The sequence below is a fragment of the Salvelinus fontinalis genome, chromosome 15 (genome assembly GCF_029448725.1).
Source record: "Salvelinus fontinalis isolate EN_2023a chromosome 15, ASM2944872v1, whole genome shotgun sequence".
In the NCBI taxonomy this organism is placed as follows: Eukaryota; Metazoa; Chordata; class Actinopteri; order Salmoniformes; family Salmonidae; genus Salvelinus; species Salvelinus fontinalis.
In genome coordinates this window covers 36,883,285-36,908,857 of record NC_074679.1, presented here as the reverse complement: position 1 = coordinate 36,908,857, position 25,573 = coordinate 36,883,285, and the positions used below count along the sequence as shown (strand labels likewise).

General features: G+C 44.1%; 1 protein-coding gene across 2 annotated transcripts in view; it reads right to left on the bottom strand.

The window, feature by feature from the left end:
- Positions 1-25,573, bottom strand: part of sptbn5 (spectrin, beta, non-erythrocytic 5) — a 61,784-nt gene that overhangs the window by 12,230 nt on the left and 23,981 nt on the right. For both annotated transcript variants that reach the window (XM_055863618.1, XM_055863617.1), the window contains 31 exons: positions 20,116-20,362; positions 19,811-19,950; positions 19,574-19,673; positions 19,317-19,487; positions 18,744-18,908; positions 18,137-18,363; positions 17,714-17,900; positions 17,299-17,499; positions 16,837-16,953; positions 15,436-15,593; positions 15,159-15,291; positions 14,845-14,990; positions 14,474-14,588; positions 11,865-11,975; positions 11,244-11,423; positions 10,785-10,988; positions 10,397-10,546; positions 10,117-10,221; positions 8,415-8,606; positions 7,465-7,620; positions 7,065-7,256; positions 6,612-6,707; positions 6,352-6,470; positions 6,031-6,145; positions 4,254-4,367; positions 3,912-4,033; positions 2,687-2,849; positions 2,277-2,465; positions 2,033-2,110; positions 1,737-1,909; positions 1,504-1,594 (listed from right to left, as the gene is read on the bottom strand). In XM_055863618.1, coding sequence (XP_055719593.1) covers positions 1,504-1,594; positions 1,737-1,909; positions 2,033-2,110; positions 2,277-2,465; positions 2,687-2,849; positions 3,912-4,033; positions 4,254-4,367; positions 6,031-6,145; positions 6,352-6,470; positions 6,612-6,707; positions 7,065-7,256; positions 7,465-7,620; positions 8,415-8,606; positions 10,117-10,221; positions 10,397-10,546; positions 10,785-10,988; positions 11,244-11,423; positions 11,865-11,975; positions 14,474-14,588; positions 14,845-14,990; positions 15,159-15,291; positions 15,436-15,593; positions 16,837-16,953; positions 17,299-17,499; positions 17,714-17,900; positions 18,137-18,363; positions 18,744-18,908; positions 19,317-19,487; positions 19,574-19,673; positions 19,811-19,950; positions 20,116-20,362 — 4,657 coding nt within the window. The remainder of the gene's footprint in view (positions 1-1,503; positions 1,595-1,736; positions 1,910-2,032; positions 2,111-2,276; positions 2,466-2,686; positions 2,850-3,911; positions 4,034-4,253; positions 4,368-6,030; positions 6,146-6,351; positions 6,471-6,611; positions 6,708-7,064; positions 7,257-7,464; positions 7,621-8,414; positions 8,607-10,116; positions 10,222-10,396; positions 10,547-10,784; positions 10,989-11,243; positions 11,424-11,864; positions 11,976-14,473; positions 14,589-14,844; positions 14,991-15,158; positions 15,292-15,435; positions 15,594-16,836; positions 16,954-17,298; positions 17,500-17,713; positions 17,901-18,136; positions 18,364-18,743; positions 18,909-19,316; positions 19,488-19,573; positions 19,674-19,810; positions 19,951-20,115; positions 20,363-25,573) is intronic.

Here is a 25,573-nt window from a genome sequence, read left to right as displayed (position 1 = left end):
CACATTACTTTACAGGTTCAAGGTACTACACATTACTTACAGTGCCTTCAGAAAGTATTCATACCCCTTGACTTATTCCACATTTTGTGTTACAGCCTAAATTCAAAATGTATTACATAGATTAGTTCTCACCCATCTACACACAATACCCCATAATGACAAAGTGAAAATGAAACACAGAAATATCTAATTTACAGAAGTATTCACACACCCGATGCTATGAACCTTCAAATTAAGATCAGAAAGCATCCAAATGTCTTTCATAATCCATGTCCCTACAACTTGATTGAAGTCCACCTGTGACCAATTCAACTGATTGGAAATGATTTAGAAAGACACACACCTATCTATATAAGGTCCCACAGTTGACAGAACATGTCAGAGCTGAAAATATACTATTAAGTCCAAGGACCTGTCCGTAGACCTCAGAGATAGAATTGTGATGAGGCATATATCTGGGAGAGGGTATAAAACAATTTATAGAGTGTTTAAAGTTTCCATGACCACAGTGGTCTCCATCATTGGGAAATGGAAAAAATATTGAACTACCCAGACTCTGCCTAGAGCTGGCCGTCCAACCAAACTGAGCAAACGGGCAAGAAAAACCTTGGTCAAGGAGATTATCAAGAACCTAATGAACACTCTGACAGAACTACAGAGTTCCTTGGCTGAGATGGGAGAACCTGCCAGGACAACAGTCTCTACAGCACTTCACCAATCTGGACTTAGTGGGAGTGGCCAGACAGAAGCCACTCCTGAGAAAAAGGCACGACAGCACGCCTGGAGTTTGGAAAAAGACGTGAAAGACTGAAATCATAAGGCAAAAGGTTTTGTGGTCTGATGAGACAAAACGTTTTGGCATGAATGCAAAGCGCTATGTCTGGAGAACCAGGCACAGCTCATCACCCATTTAACACCATCCCTACCGTAAAGCATGGTGGTGGGAACATCATGCTATGGGGATGCTTTTCAGCGGCAGGGACTGAGAGACTGGAAAGAATAGAGGGAATAATGAAAGGAGGCAAATACAGGCAAATCCTTGATGAGAACCTACTTCATAGTCCAAACAACCTTAGACTGGGACGAAGATTTACATTCCAACAGGACAATGACCCCAAGCTTACAGCCAAAGCAACACCGGGATAGCTTCAGAACAAGAATGTGAAAATCCTTGAGTGGCCCAGCCAAAGCCCAGACTTGAATCCCACTGAAAATCCGTGGAAAGACTTGAAGATTGCTGTTCACTGCAGCTACCCATCTAATTTAACAGAACTTGAGAAAATCTGCAGGGAAGAATGCGAGAAAATCCCCAAATCAAGAAGTGCAAAGCTGATAGAGAAATACCCAAGATGACTCAAAGCTGTAATCGCCACCAAAGGTGCTTCTACAAAGTATTGACTCAGGGGTATACTTATGTTTTAGTCTTGCATATCAACCTCATCGACCCACACTAACATTGAGTTGGTTAAAGCGGACTCATCAAGCAAACCCAACTTCTCATACCTCATAGCTGCTACCCAGGAACTTCTGGAGTTGTAGAGATTCTTCAAGAGCCTTCCGGCGAACCTTACTCATTTCCAACAGTTTTCCTTTTCTGGAGAGAGGCATGGTTTTTGAGTCAGGTATAGCAAACAAAGGCAGAATAAATCATTTCATACACCAAACAATATCTTTGTATATGGGCAGTCTTTGAAAACAGGGAAATATTTGGCTCATAGTTCATTGTTGGCTTATACCTGAGCAGCACAGACTTGCTCTTGCACTTGATATTGTCCAAGTCAAAGTGTTTCTGCTGGATCAGCTGTTGGGCGAACCGCTCCACTCCTTCCACCTGCTCCATCTGAGCATCCAGAGTGTTCTCAAACAGGGCTTGCTTTCTCTGGAGTGTCTCCACATCAGAGAGAGAACTCTGCAAGAATCAATCAATGTCACAATATAAACAACACATCTGATGCAGCCTTCATAAGTCCTTTAAAAAGGCCTACATAAATTGTTCACACGTAATTTACGAGCAAAGACATTGAGTTCATACCCCAAGGTCTTCATTGGCCAGAAAGGCCTCCTTGTTGCTCAACCAGCTCTCACTCTGCTCCATGTAGCCAAGGAATATCTGAAATGAAAACAAGATTTATGTAACTTTTTAAAATGTATTTTACCCTTATTTTATTAGGTGCGTTGACTGCCAATAAGCAAGAAATAAGCAGGAAAACATGCCTAATGTTCGATGAGCTACATTCACAACATAAATTGTACAAATGTCTCTAAGTTAGGGTTACCTGTAGGCCTAGAGCCTGATCCAGAGTCTTCTTCCTGTTCTGCCAGGTCTGGCTCAGACCCATCTTGGCCTCTTCCAGCTTGGTCAGAGACTTATTGATCTCTGATGATGAGCTGTGTCCAGACTTTACCAGATTCAGGCCAAAGTCTCTGACAGAGTCGATACGCTCCCCCCGTGCATCAATCTCAGTCTAGAACAAATTAACACATTTCATCTCTTCCGGAAACATACATTTGCAATTTAAATGGGTCTTATGTTAGTTTAAAATATTTGGGGGATTTTTAAAAACTTTTATCTAACATCACTAGGAAAGGTTGAAAACCTCCTTTCCTAGTGAGACCTAGAAAGATAAACAGCAAGGAGACCTAGAAAGATAGCCAAGATAACTTGAATATCATAATCAGTCATCACCTTCCAGTCTTGATGTTCTACTATGAATCGCTCTGCTTCGTTCTTGCTCTTGGGCAGGCCTTTCTCTCCCATCTCAGAGCTCTGCTTCAGGGTCCAGTCCAGTAGGAGGCGCTGGTTAGCCTTGAACAGCTGCAGCTGGTGAGCCTCCTGCAGCCTCTCCTTCCTGTAACATCACTTCCTATTAGTCTCTCTGCCGCTTCCCCATACCCCATAATAAAACAAGAGGAAGTAGATGGTGTCCTAACTGAGCACACACATCTATACTGTCATAATGACTTGAATAATGATTCCATTGTGTCATTTTTGCAAGATCAAAGTACACTATATATACACAAAAGTATGTAAACACCCCTTCAAATTAGAGGATTTGGCTATTTCAGCCACACACGTTGCTGACAGGTATATAAAATAAGGCACACAGCTATGCAATGGCCTTATAGAAGAGCTCATTGACTTTCAACATGGTACCGTCATAGGATGCCACCTTTCCAACAAGTCAGTTCGTGAAATTTCTGCCCTGCTAGAGCTGCCCCGGTCAACTGTAAGTTGATGCCAAGCGTCGGCTGGAGTGGTGTAAAGCTCGCCTCCATTGGACTCTGGAGCAGTGGAATCGTGTTCTCTGGAGTGATGAATCACGCTTCACCATCTGACAGTCCCACGGACGAATCTGGGGTTGGCAGATGCCAGGAGAACGCTACCTGCCCCAATGCAGAGTGCCAAATGTAAAGTTTGGTGGAGGAGGAATAATTGTCTGGGGCTGTTTTTCATGGTTCGGGCTAGGTTCCAGTGAAGGAAAATCTTAACGCTACAGCATACAATGACATTCTAGACGATTCTGAGCTTACAACTTTGTGAGATCATTGTGGAAGAACTTGATTGACCTGCACAGAGCCTTGACCTCAACCCCATTGAAGACCTTTGGGATGAACTGGAACGCCAACTGCGAGCCAGGCCTAATCTCCCATGTCAGTGCCCGACCTCAGTAATGCTCGTGGCTGAATGGAAGCAAGTCCTCACAGCAATGTTCCAACATCTAGTGGAAAGCCTTCCCAGAAGAGTGGAAGCTGTTATAGCAGCAAAAGGGGAACCAACTCCATATTAATGCCCATGATTTTGGAATGAGATGTTCGACGAACAGGTGTCCACATACTTTTGGCCGTGTAGTGTATCACGTTGGGAAAGAGTACATATTTTCAGGATATTTCAGTTACTATTTGCAACACACCTGAGTTTAATGTCCTTCTCCAGCTTCACAAGGCCGGTTTTGACCTCTTTCTGCTTTTTGCTCAGTTTGTCGGCCATCACAGACTGAGCTTTCAGGCGGTCAGCGGTGTCCTTTTCCAGTGCCTGGCAAATCAACACAAGACCAGGATGCAATTAGTTGGTCTTTCAAATATTCGATTCTATTCACCTATTACATTTACATTTAAGTCATTTAGCAGACGCTCTTATCCAGAGCGACTTACAAATTGGTGCATTCACCTTATGACATCCATCCATCCATATTTTTCTGTTTCACTGTAAAACGCATGACAGTATATGAGGCCATGTTGTGGCTTCTTCTCACCTTGCCTCTTTCCTGTATGACTCCAGCCTCACGTTCAGTCTCCTCGTGGCGTCGTATCAGATTCTCCACACTCTCCACATCCCAGCCACAGTCCTGGCCTTGCAGTAGATGCATCTACAATAGGAATCCCAGCAGATAGGAATTAAATACAATATGATGTGGACACTCTTTCAAGACAACAAGGGTGTGTCATGGCGTTGCCTTGTTGGTGAGGTTTATGACCCCCATAAATACCTTTCCCCCTTTCCTCTCTCTACTCTACAGATTTGACTCTTGGAAAAGCCCTTTGTTAACATTGAGAGAGTCTGGTAACATCAAAAGGGGAACGGAAACATGTTTCTCTAATCCAACCAGTTGAAAATATCTGTTGGTACTTAAAGAATATGATATCAGATCCGTCGTCGTCTGAGACATTATTACTGATGATAGGATGACATAAACTGTATATTGGAAAGTCTACACATTATAGTTATCAGATTCACATGGAATTGTTGTGCAATTTAAATGTTTAAATATGAAACGATTAAATGTACTTTTAGCTTCTAAATGAGAGAATTGTTTTCATAAGTGAACTATGCTCAACTCAGTGGCCCTGCCCATGTGAACAGACATTGGTTGTAAACTATGAAATACGCCCTTCTCTCCACCACTACAAAAGCCCGTTGACGAAAAGTCAACCTTGTGTTCCCGATGACGTGAGGACTGCTGTCCATACGTTTAAAAGGGCTAATATCAACTACAGAACTAAGCCAACCTCAGCGTGAGCTCTGGTTGTGAATGGTTGAACGACTACAACCTAACGAAATTAACATTGTGTTCCTGGTGACGTGAGGACTGATGTCAATGTATGATCCATCCTGTGTATATGCAATTCTGTGTGATTATTTAGGTATTTAGTAAATAAATAATTAAACCACATTTGTATTGCTGATTCAACTTGTTATCCAGGGTTCGTGAAGATAACCTAGAATTTTACGACGTTCAGATGAGACTGAATAAGGTGACGATTAATAATTGACTGCTAGGGCCTCCCGAGTGGCGCAGTGGTCTAAGGCACATCGCAGTGCTAGCTGTGCCACCAGAGATTCTGGGTTTGAGCCCAGGCTCTGTTGCAGCCGGCCGCGACTGGGAGGCCCATGGGGCGGCGCACAATTGGCCCAGCGTCGCCCGGGTTAGGGAGGGTTTGGCCGGCAGGGATATCCTTGTCTCATCGTGCACTAGCAACTCCTGTGGTGGGCTGTGCGCAGTGCACACTGACACGGTCGCCAGGTGCTTCCGCCGACACATTGGTGCGGCTGGCTTCCGGGTTGGATGGGCATTGTGTCAAGAAGCAGTGCGGCTTGGTTGGGTTGTGTTTCGGAGGACGCATGGCTCTCGACCTTCGCCTCTCTCGAGTTCGTACGGGAGTTGCAGCGATGAGACAAGACTACTATCAATTGGGGAGAAAAAAGGGGTGAAAAATACAAAAAGATATATAAAGAAATAATAATAATAATAATAATAATTGACTGCTATTGATATAAAAGATTACCAGGTCTTTAAACATGGTGCCCCGACTCTCTAGCTAATTACATTTACATGATTAGTTTAATCAGGTAATATTAATTACAGAGAAATTACTTTATAAAATAGCTTGACAGGTGTATACTCAAATACTGTACTCTGAAACTGAGATCTGTGATATCTTCTTATGACATCTGTTACAGTAAGTCATACATAAGATACTTAATATTAAGTAGGTTTTTATAGAGAAGGCCTAAGATGAAGCCATTCCAACCTTCTCATTGGCTCTCTCTCGGACTTCATCCAGTTCTCTGATGAGAGAGTGGATCACCAGCGCTGCCTCCAGCTTCTTCTTATAGCTGCTCAGGTTGCCATGGAACTTACTCCATCTGATGGAAGGTGTGGTGAAAAGAAAAGGTGTTAGAGCAGGTCCAAAGAATATATAATTTTACTACAGTATGTGTACAGTACATTACAACTTTTCTGGTTGAAAAAAGGCATCGGAACCTGTGAGCTGTAGAAATAGTTTTCCTCTTGAAGGACAAACATCACCACAGTCATCATCAACTAATTTTCTCAGTAGGCTGGGTGTCACCTGTCATTAAGCTGCTGTCTGCGCTGTTTCACTGTGGCCAGTTCGTCACTGTTCTGCCTCTCCAGCCGAGCAGCCAGGTTGTTGATGGCCTTTATGTGAGCATCGTCCACTGTGACTTCCTGAAAAAAACCGCACTCAATTCAATTTTCCAATTCTCCTTCTTGATAAGGGTCACTAAACTCACCCAAAGTTCCAACACCAGCAGCGATGGCAAACACTAGTACTGTAAATGCCGTATGTTCGTTCAGAAACAAACTCACCCCAGAGCCTGATCCTCTAAACTCATTCAGTTTCTTCAGCAGTTGGAGCCCATGCTCATAGTCTGTGCCAACATCCCCTATGTTTATCATGACCTCCTGAAAAAGAACAGAACACATACAACAAAGCTATGTGAAAATTAATTATTTCCATGTTTGTGTTTTATATTATCAATATGCGAGACATGCTGACAACTACTGGTATCGTGGTAGCTCCTGCATTCTTCTTGCAATCCAACGTTTTGTGGTTGCATTCTCATCTAAAGTCTCACGTTGCCATGCTGCCTACTCTTGAAAGTTCCTTCATACATTGCTCTTCTAGGTGGTGTGCTCTGACAAAAGGTTGTTGATGACGGAAGTTTAACACATTTAACACTGAAACTTGCATCTGATTCAAGTGTGCAGGGACTTCTTTTCATAGCTCTTCTAGGACTCCTTGTTCTAGTCCATGCTTACCTTCTGTCTGATCCAGACCTCCACCTGGTCCACCTTCTGCAGGAACTCCAGGAAGTCTCTGTTGTCTTCTAGAACCTTCCCCCTGGCGGCCACCGCCAGCTTCAGCTCCTCCCAGTGTTTCTCAAGAGCTGCAACACTCCGACGAACCTCCTGGGACTTAGGGTGATGCAGAGACACCAGCTCCTCACCAGCCTAGGCCAGCACAGGGGTCAGTTTTAGTCAGCTCAAACATTGATACATGAATCTCTATTACATATTATGACTTATGAGACATTATAAAGGCTCATACATGCTTATAAGAAGTTGTAAAGGATTATAAGGATAAAGTGTTACTGAACTATGTACTGTAGTTATCGCTGACAAGAAACCCTCCCCAGTGTAGTTTAATAACAGCTCATACCAGCTGCACTGAGTCAATGATTCTGCTGTGGGCGAGAATCTCTGCCTCAAAGACTTGATGTTTTTGGAGCAGTTTCATCTTGGTCTGCAGGTTGCTCAGGTCCACCTTGGAGTCCTCCTGCATCTTCTGCATACGCTCCGACACCCACTCCTCAGCCTGGGCCAAAGACAGACATCATCACAACGTCGCTTCATCTACCACAGGCAGACCTTGGTTGAAATTGTAATTATTTTCTATAATTATTTCTCTCTAAATACTCCATCCACACTTGATTGAGCTTTTCTGGTGCAAGGGGACTAATGGACTAGTCTCGAAGTGCAGCCCATCTGGCACTCCAGGTCAGCCAGGCTCAACGGGTGAAAGTAGTTGAAAGAAAACAAACAGTATTTGAATCATTGATGAATAAAAGAACTAGACTGCTTCCAAGATGGCCGACCGTAGTTTTCAACGTAATCTACTCTCATTTCGCATACACCGTTTCGTGGTTGTTAACATCTTTCTTACTGCGTCTGCGCACTAGCACTCAGTGCACACTGGACCGACAGCAGTATTGCGCGAACATGCTCTGGGAACTCTGTCAGAGCGTGCTAAGCTAAACAAGCCAACCGACACTTCCCCTGGCTAGCTGGGCTCATGATGTCAGAGCATGAATATAAAATGTTAATATCTTTAGCTGTAAGTGATGGAAAAAGAATTGGCCTCAGCTACAATTATTTAAATAATTCAATGGATAGTTTGTACTCAAAGGTGATGACTAAAGTGTCTTCTTAGGAATTTTCAAATTGAACTTTTCTATGGGCCGTCTACGGGAATTGTCTTTCTGGGCCAGACATCAGTTAAACTGCAGTACCGAAGCAAAACTGTAAGTGTCAAAAGTGTGCTCCTGGCCCGGAACCCTGGCCCCTGGATTGGAACCCATGTCTGACCACAGGTGATGTGTGGTACTGTACCTCGGCAGCATTGCGGTTGAAGATGCAGAGCAGCCTGGAGACGGCCAACTCCTCTCTGCGTTTGATTGACAGTCCCTTAATCCTGCTTCGCCTCTCCAGGAGGGCCTTCAGCTTGCTGTGGATGTGGCCGGCTTTCTCACGACTGAAGTCTTCCTTCTTCAGTCTCTCAGCAAGGTCCTTCAGCAATGATATCTAAAGAGCAATGACAGTGCTGTGGTTGAACAGGCTGAGACACATACACAGAACACTTGACAGTGTATGTTATATCATAGATGATTAAATTCACATGTTTTTTAATTAAAATAAAAGTTTTATCCTGCTGAAATTTTGGGAATTTGTCAAGCAACTAGTTAGTGATTTTTTTTTTTTTACCATGATTTCTGTGTTAATATGGAGGAATGAAAAATACTCTTCTCTTTGTATGCTAGTGTTGTGTGGCAAACCTGAAAATGTTGACTCAATAGTAAACTTTGTAAACCATATTTGGCACAGAGGCAGATGCATGTACCCTGAAAATATATATATAATATAAACGTAACATGAAAAGTGTTGGTCCCATGTTTCATGAGCTGAAAGATCCCAGAAATATACACAAAAAGCTTATTTCTCTCAAATTTTGTGCACAAATTTGTTTACATCCCTGTTACTTAACATTTCTCCTTTGTCAAGATCATCCATCCACCTGACAGGTGTGGTATATCAAGAAGCTGATTAAACAGCATGATCATTACACAGGTGCACCTTGTGCTGGGGACAATAAAAGGTCACTCTAAAATGTACAGTTTTGTCACATTACACAATGCCACTGAGGAGTATTTCTGTCTGTAATAAAGCCCTGTTGTGCGGAAAAACTCATTCTGATTGGCTGGCTTCCCAGTCGGTGGGCCTATGCCCTCCCAGGCCCACCCATGGCTGTGCCCCTGCCCAGTCAGATGAAATCCATAGATTTAGGCCTAATTCATTTATTTCAATTGACTGATTTCCTTATATGAACTATAACTCAGTAAAATTGTTGAAATTGTTGCATGCTGCGTTTATTGATATGGAGCAACCCCAGATTTGGCCCCTCGGGGGCGTAGCAGCCACTATAACACAATCTACATAACCAAGTTGTGATCATCATCTTTCAGATGCAATTGGAACAGAGTTGATAGCCCATAATGTTCCAAAGTTAGAGTTAAAAGTGTGATGGCACCAGCGCCCATATTGCCAATATCAGTAGGCATTTTACGTCGTACAGGTATATCAGATTAGCTCAATCGCCAACTTTTTCAGCCTCTAAGTACCACAGAAACAACCCTTTGAATGAATAACAGACAAATGTTCATAACAAGAGGCCATGGATGAAATTAATCAAAATATCTGTTCAAATCATGAAAAACATACAAACATGTCTATTTTGATACATCACATTTTGACCATAAATGTGTAATAAAAAAATCAAATGCTTATTTGGGGGAATTTTAACTATTTACTTAAAAAAAAGTGTTACTGCTTGACGGACAGTATCTATTTGAAATTATTACCACAGTCTCTCTCTGAAATGATTACCAATTGTATCTCTTTGAAATCATGACTAATTATCAAAAATTATCCCAGTTGGCGTTTTTAAGCAAAAATTATGTTAGCGCTTTCAGAGTTAAGGACAATGGGATAGTGTACTTCATAAAGATGGACAGCAGAGGATTGAAGGAATTCAGACCTTGTCCTCCTGAGTGCTGAGGAGTTTCTCAAAGGCTTCATGGCGTTTTATGAGTCCCTCTGTCTCATCAACTGACATCCCCAGATCACTGTTCTTCAGAAGGATCTGGAAGGAAAAACAAGAAGTTGGGGGCATTTAAAATATGAACATGTACCGCAGCATAGGAGAACATGTGTTTTGCTTCAAAATGGATGTAATTGCACCGTCAGGGGCTTGCACTGACAATGTGAGTCTTGAAACAGAGCATATATTCTTTGATTGACCAGCTTTGACCTCTGACCTCTTGGGAGTTGGTGATCTTCTCCATGCTCTCTGTGTCCCTGTAGAAGACCTGTTCCAGGTGGGTCCCCTCCAGGCCTCTCTGTTTCCTCTCCCAGTGGCCATGAAGTGAGTCCCTCTCCTCCTGTAGACCACTCAGCTTATCCTGGACCTGGTAGGAGGAAGACACCACACATTGCCAGCTTATTTAGGTACCATTTATGTAAAACCAACTCTCTCCTCTTGTATGTATTCAAGCCTCAGAATGCTGGGACAGTAGAAAATATTTGCACAGAAAACATTGAGACATTTATAGGAATACAGAGTGTGTATATGCTCATACAATGTGGGTAATTCTGCTGCAACTGAATTGTGTTTCTGTGACAATAAAGAACTACTAAATTGAATACCTCTCTTGCGTTGTGTCTGTCCTGCACCTGCAGCTCCTGCCCCATAGCCACTGCCTGGTCGTAGGTCTCCTCCCGGGCCACGATCTCAGCCCACAGCTGCTGGTGCTGGGCCAGGTGCAGGTCACAGGTGGCCACGTCTCTAATAGACTCCTCCGCTGTCATCCCACTCAGCACCTGTGCACACCACAGAGCATAGTCCTGGACCTAGAACACCAAAATAGATTGACGTTAAAACCAACATGCAATGCATACATCATGTAATATCCAAATCAATCAGTGTAACAAGAACTAGGCAAATCTTAATGCTGATTTCCTAGACTCAAATTACATCTACCCCTGGACTAAAAAGCACGTTCAATGTAGAATCACCATTGACAATGCTTATTAGTCCTGGTAAAGGCTCAGAGAGAGTTTGACCGCGGAAATGGTGTCTCTAATGGTTAATATGGAGTCAGTTACCGTGTTGAGGAAGAGGTAGCGTTGGCGTGCCCGTTTGAGGTCTCCCTCCCTCTGGTCCATGTGGAGGCGCAGCTTCTCCCAGTGCTCCACCACCTCCTGTTGTTGATCCTGCAGGAGAACCCTCATCTCTGGGGAGCACAGGTCCAGGGTGGAGTCTGCCATATCCAGCAGCTCCTGGAGCTAACAACAACCCATATGATAGGAAGATTCATAGATGGACAATGAAGACATGCAGGCAACCCCCACAACTGGCCTGGATGGTAATTTGAGCGACCTGTGCACTACGAGATTGTGTTAGCCCGCTGGGCTAAAACCTAGACCAGTCTAAGGCAAGGTTACTTATCACACAAGCGTGGCTCACAAAACCACCTCCATTACAGTAACCACTGAGTGAAATATCCTCAAAGAACAGCTTAGAAAGCCCTAGCTCAATCGTTAGCTCAAGAAAATGGAAGAGTAAGTGACAGTTTTATACAATCTACAGTATAATACAGGGCAAAAAAAAAAAACGGAATTCTGGGTGAACGGATTATCATTGATTGTATTGTTGTTAAAGTGAGTCAATAAGAACATTTGTTCACAAAAGTTGTGGGTAAACTATTGATGTGTTGTGTTCAGTACCTGCTGCTCGTTCCCTGCTAGCACGTGGACTAGAGCCTCGTGTTTACGAAGCTGCAAAAGCACCCCTCGCAGGTCCCTGGCGATGTCATCAGGAATGCTCTTGTACCTCTCCTGTGGTGGTTGGAGAGAGAGCGAGAGAGAGGGGGGGGGGGGGGGTGGATGAGAGAGAGAGAACACAGACAGAGGATGAATCACACAAACTCAATAATAATTTATCAGCATGCATTTGCTAAGCAGTAGTAACTTTTATTTGCATTACACAATTCGATTTTACCCTCACACTTAATTTACATGGTGTACTTTCAGTGAGCATTACACAGCTGATTGTTTGTCTGAGTCAGATCAGTGCCTTGAATTAAGTTGATGCCCTGACACCACACGGATAAGGAGCACAGTAAGCATTGTAGGTCAAGACTGATAATTTTACACAGAGATTAACTCTATATGAACTCTGAGCAACACTGAGCCTCTCAGCAAGTCACTGAGCTATTATACACTACCGTTCAAAAGTTTGGGGTCACTTAGAAATGTCCTTGTTTTTGAAAGAAAAGCAAATTTTTTGTCCATTAAATTGATCAGAAATACAGTGTAGACATTGTTAATGGTGTACATGACTATTGTAGCTGGAATTGGAATATCTACAAAGGCATAGAGGCCCATTATCAGCAACCATCACTCCTGTGTTCCAATGGCACGTTGTGTTAGCTAATCCAAGTTTATCATTTTAAAAGGCTAAGTGATCATTAGAAAGCCCTTTTGCTATTATGTTAGCACAGCTGAAAACTGTTCTGATTAAAGAAGCAATAAAAATGGCTTTCTTTAGACTAGTTGAGTATCTGGAGCATCAGCATTTGCGGGTTCGATTACAGGCTCAAAATAGTCAGAAACAAAGAACAAAGGCATAGAGGCCCATTATCAGCAACCATCACTCCTGTGTTCCAATGGCACGTTGTGTTAGCTAATCCAAGTTTATCATTTTAAAAGGCTAAGTGATCATTAGAAAGCCCTTTTGCTATTATGTTAGCACAGCTGAAAACTGTTCTGATTAAAGAAGCAATAAAAATGGCTTTCTTTAGACTAGTTGAGTATCTGGAGCATCAGCATTTGCGGGTTCGATTACAGGCTCAAAATAGCCAGAAACAAAGAACTTTCTCCTGAAACTCGTCAGTCTATTCTTGTTCTGAGAAACGAAGGCTATTCCATGCGAGAAATTGACAAGAAACTGAAGATCTTGTACAACGCTGTGTACTACTCCCTTCACAGAACAGCGCAAATTGGCTCTAACCAGAATAGAAAGAGGAGTGAGAGGTCCCGGTGCATAACTGAGCAAGAGCACAAGTACATTAGTGTGTCTAGTTTGAGAAACAGACGCCTCACAAGTCCTCAACTGGCAGCTTCATTTAATAATACCCGCAAAACACCAGTCTCAACGTCAACAGTGAAGAGGCAACTCCAGGATACTGGCCTTCTAGCCAGAGTTGCAAAGAAAAAGCCATATCTCAGACTTGCCAATAAAAAGAAAAGATTAAGATGGGCAAAAGAACACAGACACAGGAAGATTGGAAAAAAGTGCTATGGACTTTTTGAGGTGAGTTTGAGGTGTTCAGATCACAAAGAAGAACATTTGTGAGATGCAGAAATAAATGAAAAGATGCTGGAGGAGTGTTTGACGCCATCTGTCAAGCATGGTGGAGGCAATGTGATGGTCTGTGGGTGCTTTGGTGGTGGTAAAGTGGGAGATTTGTACAGGGTAAAAGGGATCTTGAAGAAGGAAGGCTATCACTCCATTTTGCAACGCCATGCCATACATACCCTGTGGACGGCGCTCAGTTGGAGCCAATTTCCTCCTACAACAGGACAATGACCCAAAGCACAGCTCCAAACTATGCAATAACTATTTAGGGAAGAAGCAGTCAGATGGTATTCTGTCTATAATGGAGTGCCCAGCACAGTCACCGGATCTCAACCCTATTGAGCTGTTGTGGGAGCAGCTTGACCGTACGGTACGTAAGAAGTGCCCATCAAGCAAATCCAACTTGTGGGAGGTGCTTCAGGAAGCATGGGGTGAAATCTCTTCAGATTACCTCAACAAATTGACAACTAGAATGCCAAAAGGTCTGCAAGGATGTAATTGCTGCAAGTGGAGGATCATTTGACGAAAGCAAAGTTTGAAGGACACAATTATTATTTCAATTAAAAATCATTATTTATGACCTTGTCAATGTCTTGACTATGTTTCCTATTCATTTTGAAACTCATGTTTTCATGGAAAACAATGACATTTCTAAGTGACCCTACATTTTTGAACGGTAGAGTATTTATTTGATTTAACCTTTATTTAACTAGACAAGTCAGTTAAGAACAAATTCTTATTTACAATAACGGCCTACACCGGCCAAACCCGGACGACGCTGGGCTATTTGTGCACCACCCTATGGGACTACCAATCACGGCCAGTTGTGATACAGCCTGGATTCGAACCAGGGTGTCTGTAATGACGCCTCTAGCTCTGAGATGCAGTGCCTTAGACCACTGCGCCGCTCACAAGCCCTACTTTCAAGGCACTTTCTAATTAATCCAAAATATACTTATTTATGCTTAAACTGTACCTCAATATGTCCTAAGGCATCGGTGAGATCTCTGTAAAACTTGTGACACTCCTCGGCTTTGAGTAAACGGTCTTTGCGGTCTTTGGCCAAGTCCTGCAGTTCCTCCCATGACGATCTATCAAACAGGAGGGAAACAAGACAAAAACAACCGACTCAGGTCATCAGGTAAGATCTCTAACATGACTTTCATCCCAATAGACATAGCTGCTTGAAATGACATCATCATTGCAACAAGTTAACAAGCATGTAATGATGTCATTTCAACCAGATTTGAGTTGTATTTCGTCATTTGAATGTGGATACATGCATTGTTAATTTGTACAGTGGACTGGTAGTGTGAGCAATAAAGAATATCGATTAGGTGCCCATACCTGAGCTGATGTTGTGTGTCCCTGATGTTGGAAGCTTGAGGGTGCTTATGTTGAATGAGACTATCAGCAAGCTCTTTGCAGCTCCGCATCCTATCAAAACCCACGTCCAAACGCTTCAGGAAGGCCTCAAATTTACCATTCAGTAGCTATCATCGGAAACCAAGAACATTTGTTAAAATTTTCAATGACAAATGCCACATTTTGGAAGAAACAGGCATTACTCACGCTCACAATCTGGATAATATTTTCCAACTGAACATTTTGGAGATCTGTGCAAATATATATAGACAGTAGTGGTAGATGGTATTTCTCACCACTACATGTTCATAGTCATTTCCGTAGTCCTCAGAGGAGGCTATCTGTCTCTGCTGTGTGATCCAGTCGTCTAGCTCTGAAGACTCCCGTCTGAACTCATGGAGGTGGAGAGCCTCCCTCAGCTTTTGGCCCCTAAGAGAAGGTAGACAACTCCTCTGTTACACTCACCCATAACATATGTCTCCTCGAGGTGCCTGTTGTTTGGGGGGGGGCATCAAACCATGATCTCATGGCATCTTTGTATCAAATGTCATGTGTTTGATTGCTTGAGCTCACCTGACTTGGGCTTGGTGTTGCAGCTGGCTCATCTGACTGCTGATGCGGCTGTATGGTCTATTGACCTCGTCCAGGTTCCACTCATGGACGGCTGACTCCACACTATCCCCCAGCTCCTCCACCTGGGCCTCCAGCACCTCCATCTGCCCCTCCACCGCCTGCAGGACACACAACAGAGACAGCAGCATTACACAATCCATGCTCCTCACAGTGCAGCTGCATTAGACACCATGCACCTCACAGTGCAGCTGCATTAGACACCATGCTCCTCACAGTGCAGCTGCATTAGACACCATGCTCCTCACAGTGCAGCTGCATTAGACACCATGCTCCTCACAGTGCAGCTGCATTAGACACCATGCTCCTCACAGTGCAGCTGCATTAGACACCATGCTCCTCACAGTGCAGCTGCATTAGACACCATGCTCCTCACAGTGCAGCTGCATTAGACACCATGCTCCTCACAGTGCAGCTGCATTAGACACCATGCTCCTCACAGTGCAGCTGCATTAGACACCATGCTCCACACAGTGCAGCTGCATTAGACACCATGCTCCTCACAGTGCAGCTGCATTAGACACCATGCTCCTCACAGTGCAGCTGCATTAGACACCATGCTCCTCACAGTGCAGCTGCATTAGACACCATGCTCCTCACAGTGCAGCTGCATTAGACACCATGCTCCTCACAGTGCAGCTGCATTAGACACCATGCTCCTCACAGTGCAGCTGCATTAGACACCATGCTCCTCACAGTGCAGCTGCATTAGACACCATGCTCCTCACAGTGCAGCTGCATTAGACACCATGCTCCTCACAGTGCAGCTGCATTAGACACCATGCTCCTCACAGTGCAGCTGCATTAGACACCATGCTCCTCACAGTGCAGCTGCATTAGACACCATGCTCCTCACAGTGCAGCTGCATTAGACACCATGCTCCTCACAGTGCAGCTGCATTAGACACCATGCTCCTCACAGTGCAGCTGCATTAGACACCATGCTCCTCACAGTGCAGCTGCATTAGACACCATGCTCCTCACAGTGCAGCTGCATTAGACACCATGCTCCTCACAGTGCAGCTGCATTAGACACCATGCTCCACACAGTGCAGCTGCATTAGACACCATGCCCCTCACAGTGCAGCTGCATTAGACACCATGCCCCTCAAGGTGCAGCTGCATTAGACACCATGCTCCTCAAGGTGCAGATGCATTAGACAGTGGTCCCTAGATCTGTAGATGCTTTAACCAACTCCTCTGACTATCACAGAATACTATGGCCATTCAGCAGATGGCTTTATCCAAAACAGCTATATCCAAACAACAGAACTGTTGACAGCGACGTATAGTTTGAATACAGCCAGGCAAACACAAGAGAACAGGAGAATGGGGTTACAGTACCTGATGTTGCTTGATAAGGCTCTGGGTGGCTAGATCGTTCTTGCCATACTCATCAGTGCTGACCAAAGCTAGAGTCTCAGAGAGACGGGTTTCCAGCTCCGCACAGTCAAGCAAGATCTAGGAGCAAAAGAGTACAGTGATGAGGTATAATGATTATTGACCTTCAGAGGTACAGTCTAAAAGAAATGTGAGATAATCTCTAGATGCTTTTTATAGTGGAGATCGTGATTATAAATTGCCTGGCTGGACTGATGAGACAGTGGATTGCACAGTCAGATGGAACAGAGTAAATAGGTATTTTAACGTCACAGATTTAGCCGGTGGTAACTTGTGAAATAGACACCGGCTGGAATCCGGTTTTAACCAATCAGCATTCAGGATTAGAATCACCTGTTGTATAATCATGAATAAAACCTCTTTGGATCCATCACAATCAGGATTCTGCTTTCCTGTTGGCCCTACCTGTTCTCTAGTGATGGCCCTGTTCAGGTGGATGGCCCTCTTGTCACAGGCTGCCTCTAGCCCCTCCCACTCTGTGGCCAGGTGTGTATTCCTCTGCTGGACTTCCTCTCCATCATATTGGCTGGACTTCTCCAAGCTCTGCCCCTTCTCCAGGATCCGGTTCAAGTGTTTACGGTGAGCGTTCACTTCAGCCTGCAGCTCCTGATCACAGAACACACATTTGATTTTTGTCAGGGACGATGCACAACACATATATTGCACTAGCTTTAACTCATTTACATCTGTCCACCCTGGGCAGGAAACAAACTAACCAAAAAGACTGGATGAGAGTCACTCTGGATAAGAAGCAACAAAATGACTAGATATAAAATGTAAATCAAACTTTGTCATTATTTTCTTGTTACCAGACTGATACCTTATGTTTCTGCATGAGGTTGATAGCCCCTGCCAGGGACTTGTCATAGTTGGTGGAGCCAGTGGATGGGTAGTGTTCGGTTATCCAGGAGAGTTCTATGTCTACATCATGATAGAAGCCAAACAGAGCCACGGACGCCTCCAGCTGGGCCCTGCGACGATCCAGAGGCTTCTGCAGCGACTTGAACCTGCATACAGAGATGGTGTCTCAAAAATATCCACACTGATTATGAACAGGGGACAGATGTTTTTTCAGACCATGTTAACCTGAACAGGAAAAACTCTGGGCCCTAGAAAGAGAACTAGGTTAGCTAATTCAATGCATTATTGAATCAATCAGTAAATGGATCAATCAATGGATCGATCAGTGGACTGCTTTACTGCTACTACTTACAGATCATATTAATCAGTCCTTACTACTTACAGCTTCATGTACGTATCTGTCTCCTGAAGGATCCTCTGGGAGTCAAAGTGGTTAGTGGCCAGGTGCTTGGCCCGGGTCACGATGGTGTTGATCTTGTCAGCCAGTTCCTGGGCCTCGGCCTCTAGCTGCTGGTGCTCCTTCAACAGCTGGCGGCTGGAGCGAAGGTCGTGACCTTTGGCTGCGTTCTGCAACATCCTCTGGATGGCGTCAATCTTCAGCTTGGCATCCTGGGAACAATGTGATTACAATTTACCTTGTTCTCAGGTTCAATTGCTACCTCATATAGATAGAGAGAGAGAGAGCTGGCTGGTGGACGAGACCAAATTAGGATAGGCAACATAAGCATCATCAACACATTTCAATTTATGGTAAAGAATTAACTAGGTATATACTGAAAAATAAAATGAAGTGTGCTACCCACATTTATCTACAGCATTCTTTCACACAAATCGATAGGAAAACTAGATCCAGGTAGGTAGTGTAGAGGTTGTTAGTGTAGACTGAGGTTGTTAGTGTGTTACCTGTAGTTCCAGGTAGTGTAGACTGAGGTTGTTAGTGTGTTACCTGTAGTTCCAGGTAGTGTAGACTGAGGTTGTTAGTGTGTTACCTGCAGTAGCTCCATGAGCTGCTCCTGCTGTCCGGCCTGTCTCAGCTTGTCTCCTCTCTCAGTCATCTTCCCCTGGAGCCTGACCCAGCGACTGTTAACCTGGGTAGACTTCCTCCTGATGTTCTGGCTCTCGTAGTGCTCCTCCGAAAGCATCTCCTCTCCCAACTGATGGAACCAGACAACCGGTTAACTTACAGTACAATATAGCAGTACAGTAACAGTAGCATTTGCTCCCCAAACGAATGGAAAGCGATTAGGCTACAGTAGGAGGCCTTCATCCTAAAGCTTTGGCTCTGGTAGTGCTCATCCACAAGCATGTCCTCCCCCAACTGGTTAAGTGGTCTAGTTTTACTGAATGTTTGTCAAGTTTACTATCACGTTGGTTGAAACTTTCCATCTGTATCACCATTAGCATTATTAAGAAGTGGGAGCAACAAACAGTGAACAGACTTTTTCTTCTTCTTTATAGTGCTTTTTTTGTTGTAGTTTCGCCACGATTCGAACAGATGAGAGAAGGTGTTATTATGAGCCATTAGGTATCGAAAGGATAGAATGGGGAAAGCCCTGTGATACCTGTGTGAGTCTGTCTAGCCACACTTGGTTAGCTTGCATCTCTTTCTCAGCTGCTTCATGTCTCTTCAGCTTGCGGAGGATATTGGTAGGGTCCCGGTACGACTCGTCTTCAGCTATCTTGAACTTCTCCTCCATCCACAACAGCATTTCTTCAGCATCTCTCTGGAACTCCTGATGACAAACACATAAGAAATGTTCAAGCGCATAACTGACACTGTAAAAGGAACACAAAATGTGGGTTTCTATATCAAGTGTACCTGATACTTATGTGAATCAAGCAGGAGGGTCCGTCTTCGTTTGCAGCTCTCTCCAAGCTTCTTATTGCGCTCTTGAATATTCTGTGACCTCTCCTGTATTCTAAAAAGTAAAAAAACATTTTTTTTTAATTATTTCAATGTTTTTTGAATAATTTGAACAATACATTGTTCACTGCTACACATTTCCTATACATTTGGGGTAAATGTCTCCAAACTGGTCATCAACATAAGTCTTACTGTTTGGCAGCAAAGTGTCGTTTGTTGACGAGTTCCTTGCTCTTGTCTTGGAAGAGGCTGATCTGTTGGTCCAGAGAATTCAGTAGGCCCTCCAGTTCCTCCTGTCTGCCCAACAGACTGTGGACATTGTCTACAGAGTCCTGAGCACAGAGAGGGAGAGACAAACACACTGCATGAGAACAGAAGTGGTCTTACCTGAACAAACACACATACATACACAAAGACACATCCATCGCCACATACCATAAGGCTAATTATTATATTTCCATTAATTGTATAACAGTGTACAGTATATTTTATCTTACCCCCAGGTCTTTGACCTTCAGCCTGGCCTCATGCCCAGACAGGGCTGCCTCGATACGGTCAGCCTCCTGATTCAGCTTCTGTAGCTCCACCCCCTGTTCCAGCCTCCTGTTCCTACTGCCCCACAGTTTGTCCAGCTTGGTCCACTCCTGGCTCAGCTTTCCCAGCGTCTGCTGGATGTCCTTCACACCTCGGTTTCCCCTTGATTGTTCCTCAAGAGACTTTCCAAGTTTCTCTATGTCTTTCACCCTTTTAGTTAGACGAATACAAGTACGTTACAGTGACATTTACAAAAAATGTGTCACACATAGTGCCTTAAAAAAAAGTATTCACCCCCCAACACTTTTACCATATTTTGTTGTCTCAGATTGTTTTACAACTGATCCACAAAGCCTAGAGCACCATGTCAAATAAAAATATAAATTCCAAAAGCTTTCAACAATGTCCTAAAAATGAAAAACAGAAATGATCAGATTAAAAAAGGTATTCATACCCTTTGTAATTGCAAGTCTAAATTTGCTCAGGTGTAATATATTACCACAACAAGTCACACAATTTGTTGATGGACTCCACTTGTGTAAGAAATTAGTGGATCACCTGCTTTAAATGAATCTGTGAGGATAGATACTGCTCTCTCTGTATGGTCCCAAAGTATGGTGGAGACTTTCAAAAGAAAGAGACTAAAGTGGACTTTTTTGGCCTGAACGCTAAGCGGTATGTGTGGCACAAGTCAAACACTGCACACCAGCCAGGTAACACCATCCCCACCGTAAAGTATGGTGGTGGAAGCATCATGTTATTGGGATGCTTTTCAGCAGCAGGGACTGGCAATATTGTCAGGAGTGATGAGAGGATAAATGGCGCACAATACAGAGACATACTAGATAAAAATCTGCGCCCCTCTACCACAACAATCAAACTGCAGAAGAAGTTGGTCTTTCAACATGACAATGATCCAAAACACAGTGCTCCATCACTGTGTGCAAAGTTAAGAGACTTGTGTGTGTCTCAGAGGTTATAAGAGAGAGCTTTCAATTGTGTGCAGATATGGGTTATACATTTTAAAATAAATGTTAAATATAGTTGATTTCTTTATTGTCCTATCATGATGGAACGGTCTCCAACCCTATACACCGATCTGAACGACCCATACACTAAGCAGAAGTCCTAATCTGTTTTATGGGCCAACTCTAAGTAGCCGATAGGCAGCCAAAACAGAAAGATAAATGCGATCAGAGACCTACTAAAGCAGCACCACCCCTTCAAGATTCTGAGCCTGCCTGGCAAAGCCCCCTGATGGGTGAGCATAATATACAAGAAATTTCTCAAAGCTGCTAATGAGAACCTTGATGACCTAGTACCTAGCCGGGGCGGATTTCAGTGGGGTGCCCCCACCCAGGTAGTGGCACTGCTGGCAACACTACCTGCAGTAACCCATAGGGAGGGGGTCACACTCAGATAATTAGAGAGTGGGAAACGTATTGTGGCCCTGGTGGCATGGAATGATCAAAGGTCTGACTGCTCAGAGATACTTGGGAAAATGGTCACAAAGGGAGAACATCATGTGTGTGTTTCAGGGGAAGTGGGTGTACCTGAGCTCCATCAGCTAGGACTTGACATTGGAAACAAAGAACTTTCTTCTGAAACTTGTCAGACTGTTCTTGTTCTGAGAAATGAAGGCTATTCCATGCGAGAAATTGCCAAGAAACTGAAGATCTCGTACAGAGCTGTGTACTACTCCCTTCACAGAAGAGCACAAACTGGCTCATTGAAGAATACGTATTCTTCGGATGGGAAGGATTTACTTCAGACGCCCGACAAGGCCCTCATCCCCGTCATTTGCAGGAGAAAGAAATGGAGATATCGGGGACAAAGCTCTGGGTACCTTGTAAGGATCCTACACAGAGCGGGTAATCTCCCTTTACCATCAGTCTTATTAGCCAACATACAATCAATGGAAAATAAAATAGACGAACTACGATCGCGTATATCCTACCAACGGGACATTAAAACTGTAATATCTTATGTTTCTCCGAGTCATGGCTGAACGACAACATGAATAACATACAGCTGGCAGGTTTTAAGCTTTTTCAGCAGGATAGAACAGCGGCCTCTGGTAAGACAAGGGGTGGTGGTCTATGTATATTTGTAAACAGCCGGTACACAAAATCTCATGAAGTTTCAAGGTTTTGCTCGCCTGAGGTAGAGTATCTCATGATACGTTGTAGACCACACTATTTACCAAGAGAGTTATCTATATTCTTCGTAGCTGTCTATTTACCACCACAAACCAATGCTGGTACTAAGACTGCACTTAATGAGCTGTATACGGCCATAAGCAAACAGGAAAACGCTCATCCAGAGGCGGCACTCCTCATTTCTACCAGCGTGTTAAATGTGCAACCAGAAGGAAAAAAAACTCTGGACCACCTTTACTCCACACACAGAGACGTGTATAAAGCTCTCCCTCACCCTCCATTTGGCAAATCTGACCATAATTCTATCCTCCTGATTCCTGCTTACAAGCAAAAACTAAAGCAGAAAGCACCAGTGACTCGGTCAATAAGAAAGTGGTCAGATGAATCAGATGCTAAGCTACAGAACTATTTTTCTAGACTGGAATATGTTTAGGGATTCCTCCGATGCCATTGAGGAGTACATCACATCAGTCACTGGCTTTATCAATAAATGCATCGATAACGTTGTCCCCACAGTGACCGTACGTACATACCCTAACCAGAAGCCATGGATTACAGGCAAAATCCGCACTGAGCTAAAGGGCAGAGCTGCCACTATCAAGGAGCAGTACTCTAACCCGGTAGCTTATAAGAAATCCCACTATGCCCTCCGACGAATCATCAAGCAGGCAAAGCTTCAAAACAGGACTAAGATTGACTACACCGGCTCCGATGCTCGTCGGATGTGGCAGGGCTTGCAAACTATTACAGACTACAAAGGGAAGCACAGCCGCGAGCTGCCCAGTGACACAAGCCTACCAGACGAACTAAATTATTTCTATGCTCACATCGAGGCAAGTAACACTGAAACATGCATGAGAGCATCAGCTGTTCTGGACGACTGTGTGATCAAACTCTCCGTAGCCGATGTTACTAAGACCTTTAAACAGGTCAACATCCACAAGGCCGCAGGGCCAGACGGATTACCAGGACGTGTACTCGAGCATACGCTGACCAACTGCCAAGTGTCTCCACTGACATTTTCAACCTGTCCCTAACTAAATATGTAATATTCAAGGAGACCACCATAGTCCCTGTGCCAAAAAACACTAAGGTAACCTGCTTAAATGACTACCGACCCGTAGCACTCACGTCTGTAGCCATGAAGTGCTTTGAAAGGCTGGTCATGGCTCACAACACCATTTTCCGATAAACCCTAGACCCACTTCAATTTGCATACCGCCCTAACCGATCCACAGATGATGCAATCTCTATTGCACTTAACACTGCCCTTTCCCACCTGGACAAAAAGAAAACCTGTGAGAATGCTATTCATTTACTACAGCTCAGCGTTGAACACCATAGTGCCCTCAAAGCTCATCACTAAGCTAAGGACCCTGGGACTAAACACCTCCCTCTGCAACTGGATCCTGAACTTCCTGATGAGTCACCCCCAGGAGGTAAAGGGTAGGTAACAACACATCCGACACGCTGATCCTCAACACGGGGGCCCCTCAGGGGTGCGTGCTCAGTTCCCTCCTGTACTCCCTGATCACTCATGACTGCATGGCCAGGCACGACTCCAACACCATCATCAAGTTTGCCGATGACACAACAGTGGTAGGCCTGATCACAGACAACGATGAGACAGCCTATAGGGAGGTGGTCAGAGACCTGGCCGTGTAGTGCAAGGACAACAACCTCGCCCTCAACGTGATCAAGAAAAAGGAGATGATTGTGGACTACAGGAAAAGGAGGACCGAGCACACCCCCATTCTCATTGACTAGGCTGTAGTGGAGCAGGTTGAGAGCCTCAAGTTCCTTGGTGTCCACATCACCAACAAACTATCATGGTCCAAACACACTAAGACAGTCGTGAAGAGGGCACGACAAAACTTATTCCCCCAGGAGACTGAAAAGATTTGGCATGGGTCCTCAGATTCTCAAAAGGTTTTACAGCTGCACCATCAAGAGCATCCTGACTGGTTGCATCACTGCCTGGTATGGCAACTGCTCGGGCTCCGAGCACAAGGCACTACAGAGGGTAGTGCTACGGCCAAACTTCATGCCATGCAGGACCTCAGTACCAGGCGATGTCAGAGGAAGGCCCTAAAAATTGTCACCCTAGTCATAGACTGTTCTCTCTGTTAATGCACGGCAAGCGGTACCGTAGTGCCAAGTCTAGGTTCAATTGGCTTAACAGCTTCTACCCCCAAGTCATGACTCCTGAACAGCTAATCAAAGGAATAACCAGACCCCTATTTTATGCTGATGCTACTCTCTAGTTATTATCTATGCATAGTCACTTTAACTCCACCTACATGTACATTATTACCTCATTTACTTCGAATAACCGGTGCCCCCGCACATTGACTCTGTACCGGTATCCCCTGTATATAGCCTCACTATTTTACTGTGTCTGTTTAATTATTTGTTACTCTGATTTTTTTTTCTTCAATTTTTTACTTCTTAATTAAAGCATTGTTGTTTAAGGGCTTGTAAGTAAGCATTTCACTGTAAGGTCTACACCTGTGGTATTCGGTGCATGTGACAAATACAATTTGATTTGAAAACCCATGGAGCGCTTTATTTGAAACTGGCTCTCATGCGGATCACTACAGGAAAGGAAGACCGAGAGTTACCTCTGCTGCAGAAGATAAGTTCATTAGAGTTAACTGCACCTCAAATGGACACCAATAATAAGAAGAGACTTGCTTGGGCCAAGTAACACGAGCAATGGACATTAGACCAGTGGAAATCTGTCCTTTGGTCTGATGAGTCCAAATTTGAGATTTTGGGTTCCAACCGGTGTGTCTTTGTAAGACGCAGAGTATGTAGGTGAACGGATGATCTCTGAATGTGTGGTTCCCACCATGAAGCATGGAGGAGGAGGTGTGATGGTGTGGGGGTGCTTTGCTGGTGACACTGTCAGTGATTTATTTAGAATTCAAGGCACACTTAACCAGCATGGCTACCACAGCATTCTGCAGCGATATACGCCATCCGATCTTGTTTGCACTTAGTGGGACTATCATTTATTTTTCAACAGGACAATGATCCAACACACCTCCAGGCTGTGTAAGGGCTATTTGACCAAGAAGGAGAGTGATGGAGTGCTGCATCAGATGACCTGGCCTCCACAATCACCCAACCTCAACCCAATTGCGATGGTTTGGGATGAGTTGGACCACAGAGTGAAGGAAAAGCAGCCAACAAATACTCAGCATATGTGCGAAGCTGGTTGAGAGAATGCCAAGAGTATGCAAAGCTGTCATCAAGGCAA